Source organism: Filicampus tigris, chromosome 12, assembly GCF_054856515.1.
Source record: "Filicampus tigris isolate MCC_2025a chromosome 12, RoL_Ftig_1.0, whole genome shotgun sequence".
NCBI lineage: Eukaryota > Metazoa > Chordata > Actinopteri > Syngnathiformes > Syngnathidae > Filicampus > Filicampus tigris.
The window spans coordinates 5,701,179-5,723,240 of NC_141228.1; the positions used below are offsets into that span (position 1 = coordinate 5,701,179).

General features: G+C 38.0%; 1 protein-coding gene across 2 annotated transcripts in view; it reads right to left on the reverse strand.

The window, feature by feature from the left end:
* The window catches only part of LOC147138144 (ephrin type-B receptor 1-like), a 93,414-nt gene that overhangs the window by 24,568 nt on the left and 46,784 nt on the right, over nt 1-22,062 (reverse strand). For both annotated transcript variants that reach the window (XM_086046310.1, XM_086046309.1), the window contains 5 exons: nt 20,795-21,057; nt 16,228-16,303; nt 14,751-14,875; nt 2,263-2,428; nt 1,875-1,980 (listed from right to left, as the gene is read on the reverse strand). In XM_086046310.1, coding sequence (XP_085902436.1) covers nt 1,875-1,980; nt 2,263-2,428; nt 14,751-14,875; nt 16,228-16,303; nt 20,795-21,057 — 736 coding nt within the window. The remainder of the gene's footprint in view (nt 1-1,874; nt 1,981-2,262; nt 2,429-14,750; nt 14,876-16,227; nt 16,304-20,794; nt 21,058-22,062) is intronic.

Below are 22,062 nucleotides of genomic sequence, written 5' to 3' on the forward strand. Positions count from 1 at the left end.
CACATGAAAAATCATGGTTAAAAAAAAGCCAGAATTAGCCAAAAGGCTACTTTTCATCTGTAGTCCCCTGGCTGGTCATGATGTAAAAAAAAGCATTAAAATACAATTACGAAAAATGAATATAAATAGCAAGAGTTACTAAGCCCTTCAAACATTTTCCAATCTATATTATGTAGTTATTTTTGTACCATGTGCTCAAATTTTTAACGAAGGCCTTGTAGGTGGTTTGTCTCCTAACCTCCTCTGGTATACTGTTCCATTCCTTAGCATCGCTTACTGACCACGTTGACGGACTAAAAGCACTCTTGTGCAGAGGAATTGCGCAGTCACCACTAAGAGAGGCACGAGTGAGGCGCTCACTACTGTCTCTTTGGCAGATCAATTTGGCCAGTGGAACTGCGGCTAGGCCATTGAGTACCTTATAAATGAGCTTCAAATCTGCAACATTATGAAAATTGTCCCAGTTCAAGAGATTGTACTTTTTAAGTGTGCACAGTGATGATAGTGCCGGGGTTTTCTTGTTTGTACAGTACTTCCAATGATCTTTTACCACTCTGAGTAGCCTGAGACCAACTTGTTAGACTTCAGACTTAATATTGTATAAGACTGAAAATTATTGATCCAAGAAACTTTTTGCCGCATTAGTTGACATTTCATTACGGATCGACCGAAAAGTTGCAGGATTCATTTTTACATTTTGCATATTTTGTCGATATGAAATTTAAAGGAACTTTTTGAATCAATCACAAGTCCAAGCTATTTGTATTGAGTTACAATCTGCAGTGATTGACCTGCTACAAGTATTTCAGGATTAGGAGAAGCACTACTGGTTTTATTAAAGTACATACTCACAGTTTTTGACACATTTAGTTGCAGGCAGCATGAGCCATTGCTTTAGTTAGTCTGGCTGCAACAATGCCTTTGGAATGACAATGAATAAATAAGACAGTCTCATCCGCATACATTAAGCAATCAACATCAGAGCAAATGGTAGGAAAATCATTGATGTAAAGGGTAAATAAAAGTGTGCCTAACACCGTACCCTGTGGCACCCCAGTAATTATCTGAAGAGATTCAGAAATGCAGCTGTTAAATGATACAGATTGTGTTCGATAATACCAATATGATTGGATTAAATTGTGAAAGCTTATTGAGGAGAACACTGTGGTTTACTGTATCAAAGGCTTTTCTGAGGTCCAAAAATACTGTAAGTAGCATTTCAAAATGACTTGTGCTGTTGACGTTTGACCTAACAACCACCACCCCCCCTAAAAAAAAGAGGGCACATTGTATCAGTTTCATTTTTTGGGGGGAGACCAATGCGCTTGAGTTGAGAGCTGCACGACTGGCCATGCGACTGGCCATGGGCTGCCGCGTTTGTAATAGAATATCATTCCTTTCCAGTTTAAAGAAACATTATAGCCTACTATTAGTGTTAAATAGTTATAGTAATACTAAGTTGAAAACACAACTACATATTTATGTGTGCTATCAAAAAATATTTAATACCATATTAGTTCTTTATGCGCAGCATTTTGTTTTTTAAATGATGGTGTTGAAAGTGACACCGTTGCTATTTTTAGAGACCGTGCGATATCGTATCGCCGTAATACTGCCCAACCCTAGAGCCTTTGTCATGTAATGTGAGCAGATCAAAGTGTCAATGGTGGAAAATCAATTAGTGGATTCACCATGAAAAAGCGGGTGCACGTCCATGCTCATCTGGTATTATCAATGTAAAGATTCCTTTGCAAGTTGCTAGTTAGTTTTTAATGAATTGGAAATTCCTATTAAATGAGGTAAAACTGACTTTTCCACTTGCATGCATTCAGAGTATGGAGAGGATTTGTGTGCATTTTTCATGGGTGTATCACCTGGTACAAATGATGGCGATGGCTACCAGAGAAACAATACAAACTCCGCCTACTAAGGAGCCTGCAATCAAGGAGAGCTGCTGTCCAAGCTCTGACTTGAACTCATCTGCAAAAACATACAAATATTGTTCATTAAATCGCACTCCAAATGAATTGTTCAAACTCTTAAAATAATGCAAAAATAAATAATTATGCGTGCCTGACTAACTCCGGTGTGAACAACATGTTAAATATGCTTCAAAAGCCCACATACACGTCAGGTAGATTAAAACATTTGCAGACAGATTTCCAATCTAGCTAAACCTCTCATATCCCTTGATTGTGCATGCAATTCCCACTCCTCCACACACACCTCCACACCACTCCAGCAGCACACCCACACACTTACCATCAGTGAGTGTTTGGAAGAGCATATCTTTGCTGTAGGCTCCGTAGCCCGCCACAGTGCGGGCTCTCACCTGAACCACGTAGCCGGTGCCTGGCCTCAGTCCCTCCAGAATCACACTGGGGGTCTCGCTCTGAACTACTGAACTATTAGACTCTGACGGTTGAGACTGTGAGGAAAGTACAGAGAGATGACATGTCAGAGAAAGAATAGTGACCCTCAGCTACACTTTCCACACCATCAAAAACCATGATGACCTTCATCTAGTGCGCTTTTGTTGAATTACGCTCCAGATAGGTCATGGTATGGAACATATCTCCAAAGAGCAGAGACTCGGTGTGACAAATTGGTAAATGGTAGTTTGACTGTGAGTCACACATGAACCCGGCTTGCCTGCACACCAGACAGCTACCGCAGATAACTTGGATTTAAATGACAATCCCCCCTCTCTGCACACAGAATTTCTGCTTCATCCTTTGGAAGTTGGTTTATACAGTTTTAATTTATTCAAATAGCTCTGCATCCACATCAATTCACTCAGATGAGCGAAGAGTAGCATTTTACCTGATTTGCATGTAATGTTCATCTTCATGTCCTTTTAATTTTTTTTTAGATAGAGCTATTGTAATCATGGGTGTTTTCAACAGTAAGTGTTTGTTTAATCATTTGTGGGCATCTTCGTGTCTACTGTAGTTTTTTTATTTTATTTTTTTTTAATAGTACATACGATTTACAGTAAACACTATACCATAATATATTTTTACATGATGGTCATATATTTTTCCAGGTATTTTTTAAATATTTATTTACAATTTACAATTGATTTAGCAATGCACCAGAATAATTTTCACTGCCATATGTATTGTCTATACAAGTGGGGTGCAGCTATCTAATAATTTAGTAATCGAGCATCCAACTGAAAATTCCATTGAATATTCAAGTATTCTGATAAAATATATTTTTGCTTGGATGAAGAGCAATTATGAATTTAAAAGAGAAAATAAGACATTTCACTTAATAATAAATGACCAATTGATTTCCTCTTATAGAAAGCCTAACAGTTATTAGTTCTTTCAAATTGTGCATAGCAGCAAACTATTTTCTTGACTACAAACATTGAGATTCATCTGTTGGTTTGTTAAGAATGAATTAGCATAAACTGCAACTGTGTCAAGCCATCAGCATAAAACGTGTACTGATTCATTTTGGCCTATTAAACTGCCTTTAAAAAGTACTCAGATGGCTGTTGTTAGCCTATACCGGGCTAGCAGCTAGCTGGGGGCTTTGAAAGCAATTGACAAAAAACATTTGTAAATTCAATGAAACGGAGCCCGTTCTCTCTCTTAGTGTACTCACTTCCACAAGTGTGAAGATAACTTTCTATATACCAGCGATATGTAGTAATACACCCTGCTACAAGCTAATGCATGAGGCCCGCGCACAGGGCTTCAAGGCGTTCCTCCTATATCCCGCTACCATAAAACTCACCAAGGGTAGCAAGATCATGCACACCTTGACGGATTTAAGAGAAGCCGTGGCTTTCATCGCCACCATCGGAGGACTTGCATGACACAGGTCGAGGCCCACCTGCTGCGAACTAGGAATGCTTCCAAGCTGGCAAGACAAGTTTGATTTTTGTACCATGACTATCCCTTGAACTTATGAGGAACGTAACTCAAACTAATGGAATTTGAGCATGAACAATAATTGCAAACCCGAGGATGATTTTTGTTCAAACAACTCGACCATTAGTACCTTATCTTTGTTTATTTTTATTTGTTTTAATAAATAATCCAGGTCTTGGTTCATTTGAAAAATTAAAATGTTATTCTGTTTACCATAATTTATTGATGTTCACCTTAATTCATATTTATATGAATTGTTTGTGTATTCACTAATGACACTCTCATTTAATTGTTTTGAGTGGAATGGTGGCTAGTCTGAACTTCAAGTCAAGTTCAAGAGTGTCTTCATACGTTTACTCTTTTACACATCCTTCATAAAAATGAAGTACCCGGTAGTCTAATTTCGTAAACTAATATGTTATGGGTCGACTGGTTAGCACGTCCGCCTCACAGTTCAGAGGTCGTGGGTTCGATCCCGGCTGCGGCCTCCCTGTGTGGGGTTTGCATGTTCTCCCCGTGCCTGCGTGGGTTTTCTCCGGGTACTCCGGTTTCCTCCCACATTCCAAAAACATGCTTGGTAGGTTGATTGGACACTCTAAATTGCCCCTAGGTGTGATTGTAAGTGCGGATGTTTGTTTGTCTCTGTGTGCCCTGCGATTGGCTGGCAACCAATTCAGGGTGTCCCCCGCCTACTGCCCGAAGACAGCTAGGATAGGCGCCAGCACTCCCCGCTACCCTTGTGAGGAGAAGTGGCATAGATAATGGATAATATGTCATGAGTTTACAGTTGTAAAGTGATCAGTTTTTGTCATGTGTTTTTTTTTTTTGGGGGGGGGGTAAACACAAAGCATCGGTATCCGTTAACTTAATAGAAGTTGTATCATTTCCAACCAAATCTGCCTGGTATCGCCCATCACTACATCACTACATTACGGTAAGGCGGCGGCAACACAATACGAGGGTCAACTTAAAAAATAAAAGCCTACAAACTTATGGATGACCATGTATTATTTACAGCAGGGGTGCTCAAGTCCTCAAGAGCCCACAATCGTTATCAGGCTTGTGCAAAGCTTATGAGCGGATCATTTGAATCGGGTGTGTTGCAGGCAGGGAGAGATGGAAAACAGGCTGGATAGGGGCTCTTGAGGACTGGACTTGAGCACCCCTGATTTACAGGGTCTAGCCAATGTACCCTAGGAGAGATTTTATTTGGCTCCACCCCTACATCGACGCTTTACATACGCTTACAAGAAAAGTTTAATTTCTAATATTGGTTTTAATTTATAAGATAACATCACACAATTAAAAATATCAAATGGAACATTTTCTCAATTTGTTTCATTACTGTCAAATAAATCATGCAAGTGACCTGCTGTAGCGACAGTTAATTGCCCAAATGAAAAGGAGCAACACTTGACCTCTCTTTCTCCTATTTCCCTTCATTTTTTTCTACCCTGCTCTTTTTTCTTCCCTGTGCTCTAGATAGTTTTGGTCATTTTTACATGTTCACAAGGTTCTCTGCGGTCAGTCATAAATAAATGTTACAATAATGCATATTCTCCCTTTGGCGCTTAAGTCAATTCCTTATCCAGTTTCTCGTGCACTTTCAAGATGCGGCAATCCCCTCCGTCTTGGCTTTTGCCACACCCACCATGCGTGAAATGGAAATAAGTGCGCAACCACCAAAGAGGCGTGATTCGATCGTAGGTCTGAAGGTGGCCCTAATTTCCGGATCGTGGAGTTTTCATAAGACATGAGAATTCCACAGAGATCCATTTTGAAAATATGCCACACTTTGATTACGAAATCAGAATAATGTGCTCATAAAGGAAAGCTCAGGAAAGAGTGCAACTTGAGAGTTGACCAGGTTGCCAAGCAAAGCACTGCGCATGTAGTGCATCCAATACCATCCACCCCCCCCGCCATCCCACAAAAAAATATAACTTACGGCCCATTATTACAATGACTGTAATGTTTGTGACTGGCGCTTCAACTGTAAGTCCCACCAGCATGTGGAAATGCTCCTCACAGGTGAAGAAAAAATTCCACTGGCGCTGATTCTTTTTGTTCACCAATTCATATAATATAATGTTGACCATCGGATGTCATTGTAATGTAGAAGGGACGCACATACAGCAGTTTGTCAATCAGTGAGCGTAGGTGTGACCCGCCCTGTTCACCGGTAGGGCAAATTAGAGGAGTCGGCCCGTGACAGTCATCACTCGCTGTCAGCGGCTGTGAAATTAATCAAAACGTGCAATATGATATGTTGCCTTTGACAGGTGCTTCGTAAAAATGTTCAGATATTACACACCAATACCACATGATCAGCCTGACATAACTTTCTGGGTAGAAGCCATGCCAGCCATATGGACATACTTTAATTAAGGACACGGATGACACCACTTTTAGGCAAGTACAACCATAAGACACATTTTCACAACTGCAAATTCTGATGGCATTATCAAGTATCAGTACTTATAAGTGAGTACTCAAATGCAAGTACTTGGTCTGAAAAAAAGTGTAACTGTTGAATCCCAATGCTGATTATGTCCCATAAAATTATATATTAATATAATATATCAATATATTATTTCGATTTTTCTATTATTGACTCGTCAAGTTGTGTCCAAGTGGAATACAGCATATTATGTGCATGCAGAGCCAGAAGCTGCAATGTCATATATATATACCGGGTGTATATACATGTTTTTTTTTTACCTCGTAATTTTTTTACCTGACCCCATTCATCGATTTAAAAATTCAATTTGAGGACAAAGGTTTGCCTTTTGCTTTTTCAACATACACTAGTTTTATATTTAATATTTACAAAGAGTCCACATAGTAATGTTCATCTGAAAAACCTCAGTTTCCATTAGCCTATCTCTTGTTGACAAAATATAAGAACTATTGGCCCCAACTCAGAAACCCAAGGCCAGTTGGTTCAACCCCAATTAAACCATATAGTAGCTTCCTATCTCCAGAAAGGGCTATTTTTGTGCTGAATAAAAAAAAAGGTGGGGGGTGTTGGGTTGATAAAGATGGTGTCATACTGTAAGGATGAAGGAGGCCAGTTAGATGATGGCATACACTACATTGTTCAGGAGGGATAAAGAGAACAGAAACTAAATTAGGGTTAGGGATGTCGTATCACACAAATGAGTTGAAAAGGCTTTGAAAGGTCAATGTATTTTGACTACAGTAACTCTCACTGCCCAAAAAATGACTTGTCCCAGATAAATACATGGAAAAGTTTATCGTTTATGATTGAATATTGTCTTTACACTTGGCAGAATTGAGCCAATAATACATACTTTTCATACAGACACACAACCAATACCATTTGACCTCACACTGATACTTTGAAACAAACAGATAATAATTAGATCAAATGTTTAACGGTACATGTTTATTTCTGTGAAGAATTAAGAATTATGAAATTGGGAGTGACCACAGAAATTGGGTCTTAATTTGCGTTAGGTGTGTGTGTGTGCGTGCGTGTGTGTGTGTGTGTGTGGGGGGGCACGGGGGGTGTGCGTGTGCGTGGCTGGGGAGCTTTTTGCCTGCCGCAGAAGGGAGGTTAGGCCGGCCCCCATCTGAGAAGGTCTGGTACCCAGAGATAAGCAAGAGGAAAATTCCTACCACTGTGTGCCATATTAAATTTGTGGAATTCAAACCTCATTATCTACAAGAGGTTGAAGGCAATGGATGAGGAAGTAAGGAGGAGGGGTTGCCAAGGTGGAAACGAAGAAGAGATGATTATATTAGAAAAACATAGCTGCCATGTTCTTTTTGTCTGTGATTTATTGTAATCAATATAAATAGAACAAACAGTGAAATTACAAAATGTAAGAAGGCAGCAAGCACAAGTTTTGGGAAAGTTTGTCTTTCTTTGGTCTCGCTTTGCTCTTAGTGCGCTATTTGCTTTCCAAGACACGGTGCATGTTTTCGTGAGCTTGATATTGTATTCTCACTGGATACTTCAATAGTTATACTGATGAAGTCTGGAATATACAGTTAAGCCCACAAGTCACAAATTGGTATATTTTAGCTTGACACGAGAAATGATAGGGGCAAAAAGAATATGGTTTAAAACAAACAAACAAAAAGTATTGGGCGGCTTTCAGGTCTCTGGCTAATTTTCCCGCCGCTCACCTAGGCTCTGTTCAGTGGGCATATGGCCGCCCAAGATGCACCATACACCCAGCCATTGTCGCCAGCTAGAACAGAGACTGGGGTTTCACACTGGTTAACCTGCTCATAGTGCATGCTTTAAAGATTTTTGCTTGTGTCATCACAATAACCTGTTTCTATCATGTTGTTTCGTTGACAAAAGCATTTGGCTATATATATATATATATATATATATATATATATACATATATACATCTACATACATATGCATGTATACATACATATATACATACATATACATATAGATACATATATATATACATACATATACATATAGATACATACATATATATTAGGGGTGGGCGATATGACGATATTAGATCATTAAGCGGTTTATGTGTTCACGATCTCATAAAGCCGAAAGATCGTTTGATCGTCTACATGGCACATTCTAAACAGTTTAGCTCTATAGTGGCGCAAAGCCGCTGACGCCTATACCCGACTAACCACAGCACGCACAGTGCACGTTACGTGACATTCCCCGCCTCCCTGTTTGTTTGTATAGCGGGAAGCTATAGCGGGACGTCACCACTTTTTTCTGGAAGTTAATCCAGAAAAGAAACTCCAAATCCACAGTGTCAATTTGATTTGGCTTTTCCTCGGAGGAGAAAGCGCAAACCAGTTGCTTGCAAAGTTTGCAGAGACTCTGTTCGGACGTCAGTGCCGACAGCCAAAGCAAACGGAGATCAGACCATTGGTAGCCAGAGGCAGCCCCTACAAGGTAACGCAACCCACGGTAACGCAGTAATTTAACAAGGGCACTCCATATGAAAAAACAAGCAAGCAGGGTAAAGAAGTAACTGAGGCAGTGTCTTATTACCTTACTGAAGACACGATTCCCATTAAAACAGTGGAAAACGAGGGCTTTAAAAGACTCTTCAAAGTACTAGACCTGCTTTACGAGCTGTGTTTTTATGTTAACATTCAGACATATATATGTATATATACGTATATATATATGTATACGTATATATATATATATATATATATATATATATATATATATATATACATACATACATATATATATATATACACACATACATATATATATATATACATACGTATGTATATATATTGTATATATATACACATATATACATATATATATACACACGTATGTATATATATTGTATATATATACACATATATACATATATATATACACATATGTATATATATATACCCATATATACATATATATATACACATATGTATATATATACACATATATACATATATATATATATATACATATGTATATATATATACACATATATACACATATATACATATATATACATATGTATATATATATACACATATATACACATATATACATATATATATATATTTATATATATATATATATATATATATATATATATATATATATATATATATATATAATTATTCTATCAGCCCCTCTTCATCTGTATATTTTTCTAAAATACTTATTTTATATTTCGTTTTGAACTGGTGGATGTTTGGGCATTGTTCTAGATCAGTATTCAGTTTATTCCATAGTTTTACTCCACATATAGATACAGAAAAACGTTTCATTGTCGTGCGTGAGTACTTTGTCTTTAAATTATGTATTCCCCTTAGATTATAGCCACCTTCTCTTTCTGAAAACATATTTTGAATATTACCCGGCAGTAAATTATGTTTTGCTTTGTAGATTAGTTGTATAGTTTCATATTCTATAAGATCAAACAATTTTAAACTTTTAGAGCATAGAAACAGTGCATTTGTGTGGTACAGATAACTGGCGTTGTGGATTGCTCTCATAGCTCTTTTTTACAGTATAAAAATAGGCTGCATTGAATTCTTTTATGTGTTTCCCTAGACCTCTGAACAATAGTTTAAATATGGTAAAACTAGTGAGTTGTAAAGAATGTGCAAGGATTTTTGGTTGAGAAAATGTTTTACTTTAGACAGGATAGAAATACTTTTTGAAAGTTTATATTTTATATATTTAATGTGAGGCTTCCAATAAATTTTCCGGTCAATAATTCTCCAAGGAATTTTGTCTCTATGTTTACATCTTCAATTTGTACTTTAACTTGGTTGTTTGCTTTGACATTTCCAAACACCATCAGTTTTGTCTTGTTTAGCTTTATTGATAACTTGTTTTTGTCAATCCATATTTAACTTCTTGAAACTCTGATGTGATTGTATCCAGAATATGTTGCATTTTTTTCACCAGAAACCAGAATATTGGTGTCATCTGCAAAGAAAAAAAAATCAATAAGAGGGAGACTTTACATATATCATTAATATATAATATAAATAATTTTAGTCCTAACACTGACCCCTGGGGCATACCACACACGCTGTCCAAACATTTCGATTGAAATGTACCCAACTTCACAAACTGCTGCCTATCTTTTAAGTATCTTCTTAACCAGTTCAGGGCCACTCCCCTAATCCCACATTGCTCCAGTTTATTAATTGAAATAATATGGTCTATGATGTCAAATGCTTTCTGTAGATCAACAAAACAGTCCTGATATGTGTTTATTTTTGTCGATTGAATCAGTGATCTCTTCTTCCATTTATCATTCACATTTTGTTTGCTTTGAACGGGACCAGACAACCAAAATACAAGAATGACCATGTTTAGTGTGAAGCTCATATATGCTGTATGCATGTTTCTGCGCAACATAGCAAAAACATCATTACTTTAACAGACTAATCATTTTTAAGATTAGGATGGCATTGTACAATACAGGGGGAACTGGATCTATAAGCGCCTGATAACTCTTGTACATTTACCAAGAACAGGATTTCAGAAGCACTACTTGTAATGCGCTTCATCAAAATGCAGTAAACATGTATTTGTTTGTTTTATCAATATTTTTCCACATTCAAGCTTGAGCAAGATCTGATCCTAGATTAAACATTTCCCCCCCAGTTTTTTTCCTGCATTGTATCTCTAACACACTCAATTGCATCTCTTTAAACTTATGTTCATGAAAGTGAAAAGACACCCACGAACCAGATCATTATGTTCCTGCGTGTTGGTTTCTTAATGAAATTCAAATCTATGTAGAGGCCCAAGCACAGCTCAAATCTAATGAAATTGCTCCATCACTTGAAGAATCACTCATACATTAACAATCCTTCCATTACCCTTTAACTGAGTTCACGTTACAGTTTGGCATTGCATACTGAAGCGTCATTATGACTACAGGCGCCATGAAAAATGTTGGGGTGTTCTGCGATCAATTATCATTAGTCAATGATAATGTACTAAATATAATATTGTGCCATCCAAACAAACGAGAGACAAACTGTATAAATGTCGGGGATGATCAATCTAAAAATATATGTTGACAGGTCTCTACCCTCACAGTTAATCATGTGCTTTTTTGAGGAGAAACCTTCACAAACAAAACTGATTAACAATAATTTTGTTGTTTTATGACTCACATACAGTGGCAGGTAAGGGTTGTCACATATTGATGATTATGTCTAGTAGCAAACCCAAAATACACAAACATGCACTTTTTTTTTTAAATTCATGATTACACTACACAGACCTTATTTTTAGTGTTGGCAACGTCATTCATTTGTTAATGTGCTATATTTGTGAAGTACTTGAGTAAATATTAACATAACAACAAAAATTTTAAATATAGTCAATTGCTCTCTTCAGACAGGCGTCTTCCCAGCTGCCTTTAAAACGGCGGTGGTGAAGCCCCTTCTGAAGAAGAGCGGTTCTGACCCGAGCGTTTTTAATAACTACAGACCCGTATCCAACTTACCGTTTTTAAGTAAGATTTTAGAAAAACTGGTTTTCATCCAGTTGAATCATTTTTTAAATACAAATAATATTTTGGAGAAATATCAATCTGGTTTTAGGATGAACCACAGTACGGAGACTGCTCTTTTAAGGATCTTAAATGATATTAGGTGCACTGCAGACGTGAGAAAACTCACAGTCTTGGTGCTACTGGATCTAAGCGCTGCTTTTGATACAGTAGATCACCAAATTTTATTAAATAGACTTAAAAATCTAGTGGGCATCTCTGGTACTGTTTTTGACTGGTTTTATTCCTATCTCACAGACCGATATTTCTTTGTAAGTATGGATACTTGTTCCTCTAAAACTCATGAAATTAAATGTGGGGTTCCTCAAGGTTCGATTTTAGGCCCCTTACTTTTTAATCTTTATATGCTTCCCCTCGGGGATGTCATCAGGGGACACGGCATCAGCTTTCACAGCTATGCTGATGACACGCAGCTGTATATTGCCGTGTCTCCTGATGACACAGGACCCATTGATACCCTTTTAAATTGCATTTTAGATATCAAGTCATGGATGGCAGATAATTTCCTACAGCTCAATGAGGACAAGACTGAGGTCTTAGTTATCGGTCCCGAAGGTCAGAGAGAGAAGCTTTTACCAAAACTACACATTTTTAATCCCTCACACTGTGTGAAGAACCTTGGCGTCATTTTTGACTCTGAGCTCAGTTTTATTCCTCATATTAAAAATGTAACCAAGATTGGTTTTTATCACCTTAAGAATATCGCCAGAGTCCGCCCGTTTCTCTCTCAGGCTAACACGGAAGTGCTGATGCATGCCTTTATTTCCTGTCGTTTAGATTACTGTAATGCCCTGCTCTCTGGCCTCCCGAAAAAGAGCATTTCACCACTGCAACTACTGCAGAATTCAGCCGCTCGGGTGCTGACGAGAACCAGAGGGCGGGAGCACATTACGCCAGTTTTGAAATTGCTGCATTGGCTCCCTGTGTGTTTCAGGATCGATTTTAAAGTACTTTTATTAGTTTATAAATGTGTTAATGGTCTTGGGCCATCTTATTTATCTGATTTGCTTTTATCATACCAGCCCTCGCGGATCCTGAGGTCCTCTGGCGCCGGCCTTTTATTTATTCCAAGGGTGAGGACCAAAATGCATGGCGAGGCTGCATTCAGCCATTTTGGTCCTCACCTTTGGAATAGCCTGCCAGAGGATGTCAGGTCTGCAGAGACTGTTGATATTTTTAAGAGGAAGCTCAAGACACACCTTTTTAGTTTGGCTTTCAACAACTTTTAAATAATTTATCTTTTCTTTTGATTGAAGATAATTCTATGTTTTGCTTTGAATGTTTTAAAGCACTTTGAGTTGCATTTTTATGTATGAAAAGTGCTATATAAATAAAATGTGATTGATTGATTGATATAATATCATTTGGATTTGCCAGTTAGGTAAGTTCCTTGAGGATGATTTCTATTGCAGCTGATTAACATTTTCCTGTACAGTGGACCACCGCTATACGCGGGGGCAAGCAACCGGGCTGGCGAGTGAAAAGCTAAAATCTGTGTATAATTGATACACAATGACATGCATTGGGAAAAAAAAAAAAAGAATTAAACCTCCAAAATATGTCAAAAAACACTGATAAACATTCAATACAATAATTTGCTGTGAATAAGACACATCCCAAATAGTGGAATTTTTAGACAGTACAAACTACAATTTTCACCTACTCGTACCAGGGCAACCAGTAAATTTGCTGGTTTGCATTTTTAGGGGGTAATTTTGGTTTTTTTTTTTTTATAATTACTATTCTAGAATATTTTTGGTTGCTGACAAATGCCTGCTCCACACTTATCAGCAATATAGTGAAAATGAATGGGATGACTATTTAGTACTTTGCGAGTGTAAGCTAAACAGTGTGTGGACCTAAATCTTCTATTTCCGCGCCTATAATTTCAGGTTACGAGCCACTGTGCTCCGTGTAAAAAAATTCCATCTGGAGCCCTGCACTGCCTTGCCAACGGATATGATCCACTAAAATACGAACTGTCATTCATTAAATATGTAGGATCGTAAGAAAATATGTTGTATTGACAATATCAATGGCTGCAAAAAATAATTACACCTTGTGATATTATGAAAAGCCTATGCATATTTTTACATAAATTGCAAACCATTCCAAAATAACTTTGCAATGACATGACTTTATGTGATCATAAGTGTCACGAACATCTTGTGGTCAATGCGAGCAGGTTAATGTGGATAACTGACACATGACCATACAGAATAACTGTAGGATACCAGCACAGAAGGTTCTTTTCTCCATGAAACCAGTGCTGACAACAACATCAATGAGGAACATAATAAGGGGTCATAAGACAACTAAGCTCTTATTTAGCTGTACTGCTGCAACCGCAACGGAAACAAGAAATGAAATGTCTGCAACAATGCCTGACAACTTATTATATTATCTACATTTTATAGTACATACATTCAGAAGATTAGACATGTAATATAATATGTAAGCATGACATTTTTTTTTTTACAAGCTCTAAAGCTCTATAAATTTTTTATAGACCCTTGTACATTGTACAATACAAGTGGGGGGGATTTATTTACTTTATTTTTTATTTTTTTGCAAAAGAATGCACGTTAACCACTGGAAATTACAGTATGCATTTTCCATGAAAACCGCAAAAAATATATATATTTTACAAATATTTTTAAACAATTAAAAAAAAAGAGAGAATCTGGAAATCCGCATGCGGTCTACTGTATTACTTTGATACTACTATTTGTACTGTATAACTCTTGATTTTCAGATTCTTTGGTTTGCCTATTTTATTAACTCTAATTAACTATTGACAGTAGGACACAGACAGACATTAACCATCCAAATATACCTGATCATAGTATCGTATCTCATAGTCGAGGATTATTCCATTGGGCTGTTCAGGGGGCGGCCACGACAATGAGAAACTTCGCCTTGTTGAGCTCACTTGGTGCATTATGGGTACCACTGAAGGAGCTATTAAAAATGCACACACAGGTGCACACAGTTAGCATTCTATCATACAAAAATTATGCAAATATATAATGATGCAAAGACATCTGTTAGATTATTTACAACCATATAAGAAACATGTTACCCTATCATGAAAATGTGCTTGCCACTAATGGGGTAGCAAGAATAATGCCTTGAATGCATTTTACACATCATTTTAAGAGCCAGTGGCTGTTGGCCATAGTGTGGTGTGTATTTATGGTTTTGCTGCTGGGATTTTTATGCTGGTGTTCATCTCATCATGACATTACTTTGAAGGGTGAAGGGATGAGATGAGAAATACAGTAGATACAGACAAGTAATGGTTGTGTTTGCATGATAAGTAACAGCAGTGAAAAATCACACAAAACTAACCATTGCTACATTTCATAATACAATTTGTTTACCAATTGTCTGGGGCTCATGATATTAGACTGTAGTATCTAATAATCGTTTCATCAGCAAATGTTTCGGTGCATGAAATGCATCTACAATCTAACCAATGAGGCATGATGGCTTTGAAAGACTGTTAGAATTCTCAGGCTATATTTGTCAAATCATCTTAATTTGACAGTATGAGCCAACTAAAACTGAAAAGACCCCCCTTATTCAAATATGTTTACCGGTACATTTGACAATTTTTTAATCATTCTGTATACTGTGGGTTGCATCACTTTTAAATATTTCTCCTGGGATATGCTCAATTATTGTGCATGGTTTTAGAGGCCCTCTCTTCTAGAAGTAAAAAGGAACTTGTTTTTCTGTTGAGTGCTAAAACATTGATGGGATGAGGGCGGTTTGGATCTGGCAGATTTTAGATCTTCTCAGAAGGTGGTGAGGAAGACAATGGATTACTTATTGAGAAAGAGATACTCATACTGGAAATGAGGAAAATAAAGTTTCTTTTCCATCAGAATAGTAACATTTCAATCTATATGCAGGTGGATAGTTCACTTGAGTCTGCCTCTATAAAGTATTCATCGACCATAACTTGGTTGACTTTATAGTCTGTGAGAAGTATGCTATCAGAGACTGGAAGGAGGGCGGAGACAGCGGGTGATGGCACAAAAGAAAACAAGAATTTAAGAGGATGGCAAAAAGGACAGCGTAATGAAAGCTGCAGGAACAACACAGACGAGAGGGGGTGAAGAAAGAAGACAGAGGGAACGAGATGACAAGCTGGGAACATGTTTTATGAATTAAAAGGCTGCAGCTCAATTTCCTTTATCCCCCTAGACATCCCTTACTCACATAATCCACATTGCCCCAGGGTACGATTACACACACCCCACAGATGGCCGCACACACATTCATGGACACAATGCTTTTGCACTCACCAGCTTGATTGGTTGTAATGTTGATTGACACCTGCTGGGCGGGATAAGGGCTCTTGTTGGAAACTCCGTTGACTGCCTGTGGAACATTAACATAATCAGCATTATACATTACATTATATACTTAAACTGTTATCTAAACTTGCCGTTTGAATCATGGATAACATGATGAAACACATTTTGCCAAAGAACATCAACCTAGCAACATTATGGACACCTTATTGACATTCAATGCAAGAACTGCCATTATGCTTTTAAAAATCTATAAACATGCTCAGTTTTGTGGGATTAAAATAATATTTACCATTATGGTTTGTAGTATGATTGAACTGCACTACTTGCTGTACTAAAGGGGGTTTATGTATTTTGCTACACAGGGCAAAATATTAAGAACATCTATCAATATGATGCAGCGGTCCTACACTACTGCAAATGATACTCACAATACAATACAAATATTGTTAAACAAGTGGCATCTTAACAGCTTCAGTCAAAACTGAGAATTATAATTACTTGAATTTTTGATCATCCTTGCACTGGATGTCATTATATTACGCAGATCTACCAAATTATATGGTCAGTGAGTTTTATAAAGTATGTTTTCTATTGCTTGTAGACAACCCTAATCTCTTGGCTGACATTATAGCTGTCACAGACAGATTTTATCATCTGTGAGGGAATTAAGTGAACAATTACTTCCATAACTGCTGGGAATACAGTGTTCAGATGACTCTTTTCAAAATGAACACTGTAAATACTGTATGTGCTTGATACCAAAATGAATTTTGAAAGCTGGACAATATGTACTGGCCTGTCTGCTGCACCTTGCGTTTTGGCAATAAAAGTAACGCCCCTCAAAAAACATCCAAGTCGAACTAATTTCAGCCAACATCAACCGATAAACTTTGCAATGTTTTGCCAAGTGTTTTGGCTAGTTGTCACTGTCATCACATGACAGTTCCCAAACAAGATTATTTATGCAAACGTTAATTAAAAAAAACCACTCTGATGATGTCCAAGTGCTTTTGTTCACCGTTACAGAGTCTTTCAGTGCCATGCAAAACGGAGACAGTCACCAGTGGCTTGCATATGGATGTCCAGTAGAAGCTACAAGAGATGTTACTATTTTTGTTTTTGTTTGCTTTGTTGCTTCTGCAAACATATTGGATTGTTTTATTGTGAACTATGGACTTCTTTGACATATATCATGCATTAGAATTACATCTAGTATAATGGAAGATTATTGTGAACTTGTTAATAATACATCTTCTAAAAAATCTTAAGACAGGACAACTACCAAACTGACAAGTGGCATGAACATGAGAAGATGTGAGCGAGCCGCAGTTCAATAGCACACTATGTCAGAACCCCACACTGCACTCGCAAGGATACTGAGGTGACAGTTACAAGACAGGTGACTTTGGAGCAGTCCCTCAGGCCTGATGGTAAAGTTGGCTCCTGATCAAAGTTTGTAGGTTAAGCTCAATTACAGCCTTAAAGCAGAAGTCAACCAAAACACATATTTTTTAAGAATATGTTCTATAGAGATCCACTAGTTGAAACATGGCATTCTGATTATTATTGAGTTTGTGCATTATGAGTTAAGCAGCAAAATCCACCCGTTTTAGCCATCATTGCTGTTCTCACTGTATTTGCTGCCCCTGGGTTCCATCCTTAGAAAACACAGCATTTCCTTCCACTGCTATGCGGACGACTGTCAAATCTATATCCCGCTAAGCAAAAAAAAAAAAGAGGCTTCCTCCCTAAAACTACTTTTGGCCTAGAGGACATCAAAGATTGGATGTCACTAAATTTCCTAAAGAGGTCTATTGTCTCCGCAATGTCAAGCCAGGGACCGTCCTGAATTTAATGTAAATAAGGGATGCCACCGCGAGTGGCCCAGAAAATGCTACGTTTCATCCCACAATGGCGCAAACGCCCCATTACGCCCAAGTCTACCTGAGCAAAGTCTAGCAAAATACCAAAAGAAAGACAACTCCACCCACGCACACAGTAACTGCAATTTGCGCTAGACTTGCACTGGGACTGAAAATAGAGCCCTTAATTAATATGCAAATCAACAGCAAAAAAGTAAAGGCTTAAGGGTTTTTCAAGGTTTTTTTTTTTTTTTCCAAATAACGGATTAAGCATTGACGGAAGTGAGTTTTCTCCATTAGTATAATCGTCACTAACTGGGTCAAGTTTATCACTAACATCCCGCTTTGCTGTGTTTGTTTGCGGGGGTTTCTTAGAGAGGACTATATTAACCATACAATGTAGCCTTCTTCCTTCTAAGTCGGAAGTTTTTTTTTAGTGGAATTTTGTTTTACAAAAACCGAGACCACAAAAATTAGACAGCTTGTACATTTTTCATTTTAAAAGTTTTTAGAAATTTATTAAAGGGACGGTGGGGCCGGGATGGCCATGTATTCACTAACATGTTAATTTTATATATTTTTTGATCAGAAAAATGAAAAGTGTTGCCATTTTTTCTTTCATCAATTCATTTTGGAGAAATTAGTAAATAAGTAACTCCATGAATAACACCCCTTGTTAATGAGGAGAATGGCCCCTAGCGTTCTATCCATTTTCGGCCGGAGTCACGCAGGGAACCGATTCCAAACTCTCCATTGGAAATAATTGTACTTTTATTGCTTACAACGTCCAAAAACGGCGATCAATTGGCACCAAAATGTATGTGGACATCTCTACTAATGTCCACTTCAACATATCAAAAGGATGAACCTCTCCGTGGCTGATTTATATGAGAATGAGGAGATGTGGAAGTCAGCAGAGCTACATAGATTTAGGCTGGGACGAGCGCACACTGCTTCTTTGCTTAAAAAAAACAACAACAAAAAACACTGCTTCTTTACTGATCACGGTTAGAACGGGCGAGGCATTAAACACCAGTCAGGATATTTACAGAGACTGAAGTGGGAATGAGTAGACGTGCACATCTATTTGGATGAGGAATGGACCCAGTTTTTCGACTTAGAACGCGCCGTCCAATTTGGAAGGTAACAGCCGAAATGGCATGTTCCAATGCGGCCACACTCGTCCGGCGAAACTTTTTGTTCGCTGTTCGATGCGGGCTTTCGTCACTCTCACGACGCTTCACTCAGGCAGGTCGCGGCTGCAAGCAGGGACACCACACGCGACTGCTTGCGAGGCGACTTGAAGACAGAGGCTCATCTTCACCCCCACACGCTGGGCGGACAATATTTATGCTAATATTTTATGAATGTGTATTTATTTGCATATAAACCTTTATGATTATGCTTTTCCGTTAAATTTTGGTGAAATTATTTATATTCAAGACCGTCTCGTGTGTTTGTTCTTGGCTGAATACAAGCAAGGTTACTTCAGACTGACAGACGGACGGGTGAAATTTACCGACTGAAGCGATGACGGAAGCACGGTTAAAATAACACGACGGACTGAGGTACTGACGATCACAGTTTGGTTAGGTTTGAAAAAATGACTGACTGTCGATGACGGACGGGGGGCCAGGTCGCTGACGGATGACGAACCGGCAACATTTTGTAAATTGCCCACCTATGTACATTAAATTTCAGCATACTTTTATCAACGCATAACTAGGGATTTGAACAAAACTGAAAAAACACAAGCACTGATATGAAATCTGACCCCAACATTTACAGTCAGATACATAAATTATTAACCACCTAACAATCAAAACATTTGACCTTAGCAATCTTGTAAATCCTGACTTACTGTAGATGTCTTTATTCACTTAAAAGACAATTGCGTACGGTTATGAGGCTGAGGGAGACAGTTGCAAAAATGTTGCTGGTACAAAAACACAGAAATGAAATAAATAAAATTATAAAGCAGCGAGAAGATCTCTGCAGGCTGGACCTTGTTTTTTTCTCTCTCTTTCAAATTGACTTATGTGTATGTGTGAATGGACAGACAGATGTATTAACCTGCAATTAACCTGTCGCATTGTAATAACAACTATGTATACTGTAGCTACATGTGGTGACAGATTAGTTTGAGTCATCAACTGAGTTTTGCAGAGCACGAGCGAGATGCATGGTGCCTTTAAAGAGTCCAAAAAAAACTTTATGTTGGAGAAACGCTCCATTTTAAAAGTGGAACATTGAGATGTTCGAATAATGTCATGTCATCTTCCAAACCGCTTATCCTGTAAAGGGTCGCGGGGAGGTGCTGGAGCCTATCCCAGCTGACAATGGGCAAAAGGCAGACTACACCCCGAACTGGTCGCCAGCCTGTCGCAGGGCACACACAGACACTGTCACTGAGCGGGAACCGATCCCACGCTGCCCGCACACAACTCAGGCGTGTGTATCACTACACCATCAGTGACCCTATGTTCAAATAATTTTTAAATTAATTTTCAAATTAAAAAATCCAGTTGAGTTAACCCCAGTCCCAATTTTTCTCCAATTTACTGTCTAATAAAATACTGTATAGTAGTTCAGTATTTTAAACACTTCCACATTACTTAAATGCATGTTAAAAAAAGTTTGTGAATAACAATTAAAAAAGCGACAGGAAATATGCAACATGTCATGAAGCAAACCTGTATGTCAAAGCTGTATGATGTGTGGGCCCGCAGCTTGCTGATTTCCACCTTGGTTACTTTTAACCCCCTGCGGCCTGGAACATAGGCCACAGTGTCATCACATGGCTGACACAGCTGTCGCTCACTGCTGTGACATCGGTGGCACAACACATTATAGGACAAGTCTTCACGATGCCCGATGTCACGCGGCGGATGCCACTCTAGTTGCACTGATGTTTGGTTAACGACTGAGACCAAGTTACGAGGACCTGAAGGGACACCTGGAGAAGGAGATGGGAGAAGGAGAGCACGATAAAATAAAAAAAAAATAAAAAGACTCCTTTAGTGTACTTCATTATTATTCACAACATCAGAAATCATAGAACATCCTGAATTAAACAACAACAACACACATTTGGAGGATCATATGATTTCTACTGAAACATTTTCACACAATACAATTTTCTCCAATATCAGACAAATAAAACATACCATATCAATAGAGGCTGAGTTTAATACTCAACATTTCATAAACAGCTTCACCAACGACTTCAAAAAAATAAATTTACTTGCTTCTCATGTGACATAATGTTAGTTTATTTCAGCACTTACAGTATTTGATAGCATCCTCGCATTTTCATAAAGACAACATAGTTTTATCTCCTAACATATGCAGCTAACTGAAATGAAATTGTATGTAATCACTTAAAGGGGAAGTCAGCCCAAACACATTTTTTCCAGAATATTTTCTATGCAGGCCCACTAGTTGAAATACGGCATTCTGATTAATATTGCGTTTGAGGAATATACGTTAAGCAGCAAAATTGACCCAGCTTTAGCCATCTCAGGGGCGGCCATTTTATCGCTTCTGTCGACTGAAGGTGACATCGAAGTTGCTCGGAGCTCAGATAACGACCAACCGCGGCTCACCTGTTTTCTGAAGCTCAGCCATGATTGGTTGTTATCTGTGCCCAGAGCAACTTTGATGTCATCTCCAGTCAACAGAAGTGACAAAATTGCCGCCCCTTGAGCTAGCTAAAAACGGGTGGGTTTCTCATATTCCCCAAACGGAATGTTAATGAGAATGCAGTGTTTAGACTAGTGGGCCTGCATAGAACATATTCTGGAAAAAAATATGTTTGGGTTGACTTCCGCTTTAGGGTTCAGATACGTAATCTGTAATTGTATTTGATTTTGTTTTACTAGCTTTATTTTGCGTGTACTTTGACTTGCTCTCAATGATGACTGTCAGCTGTCATCAAACACTCTTAAAGGTAAATCAAATG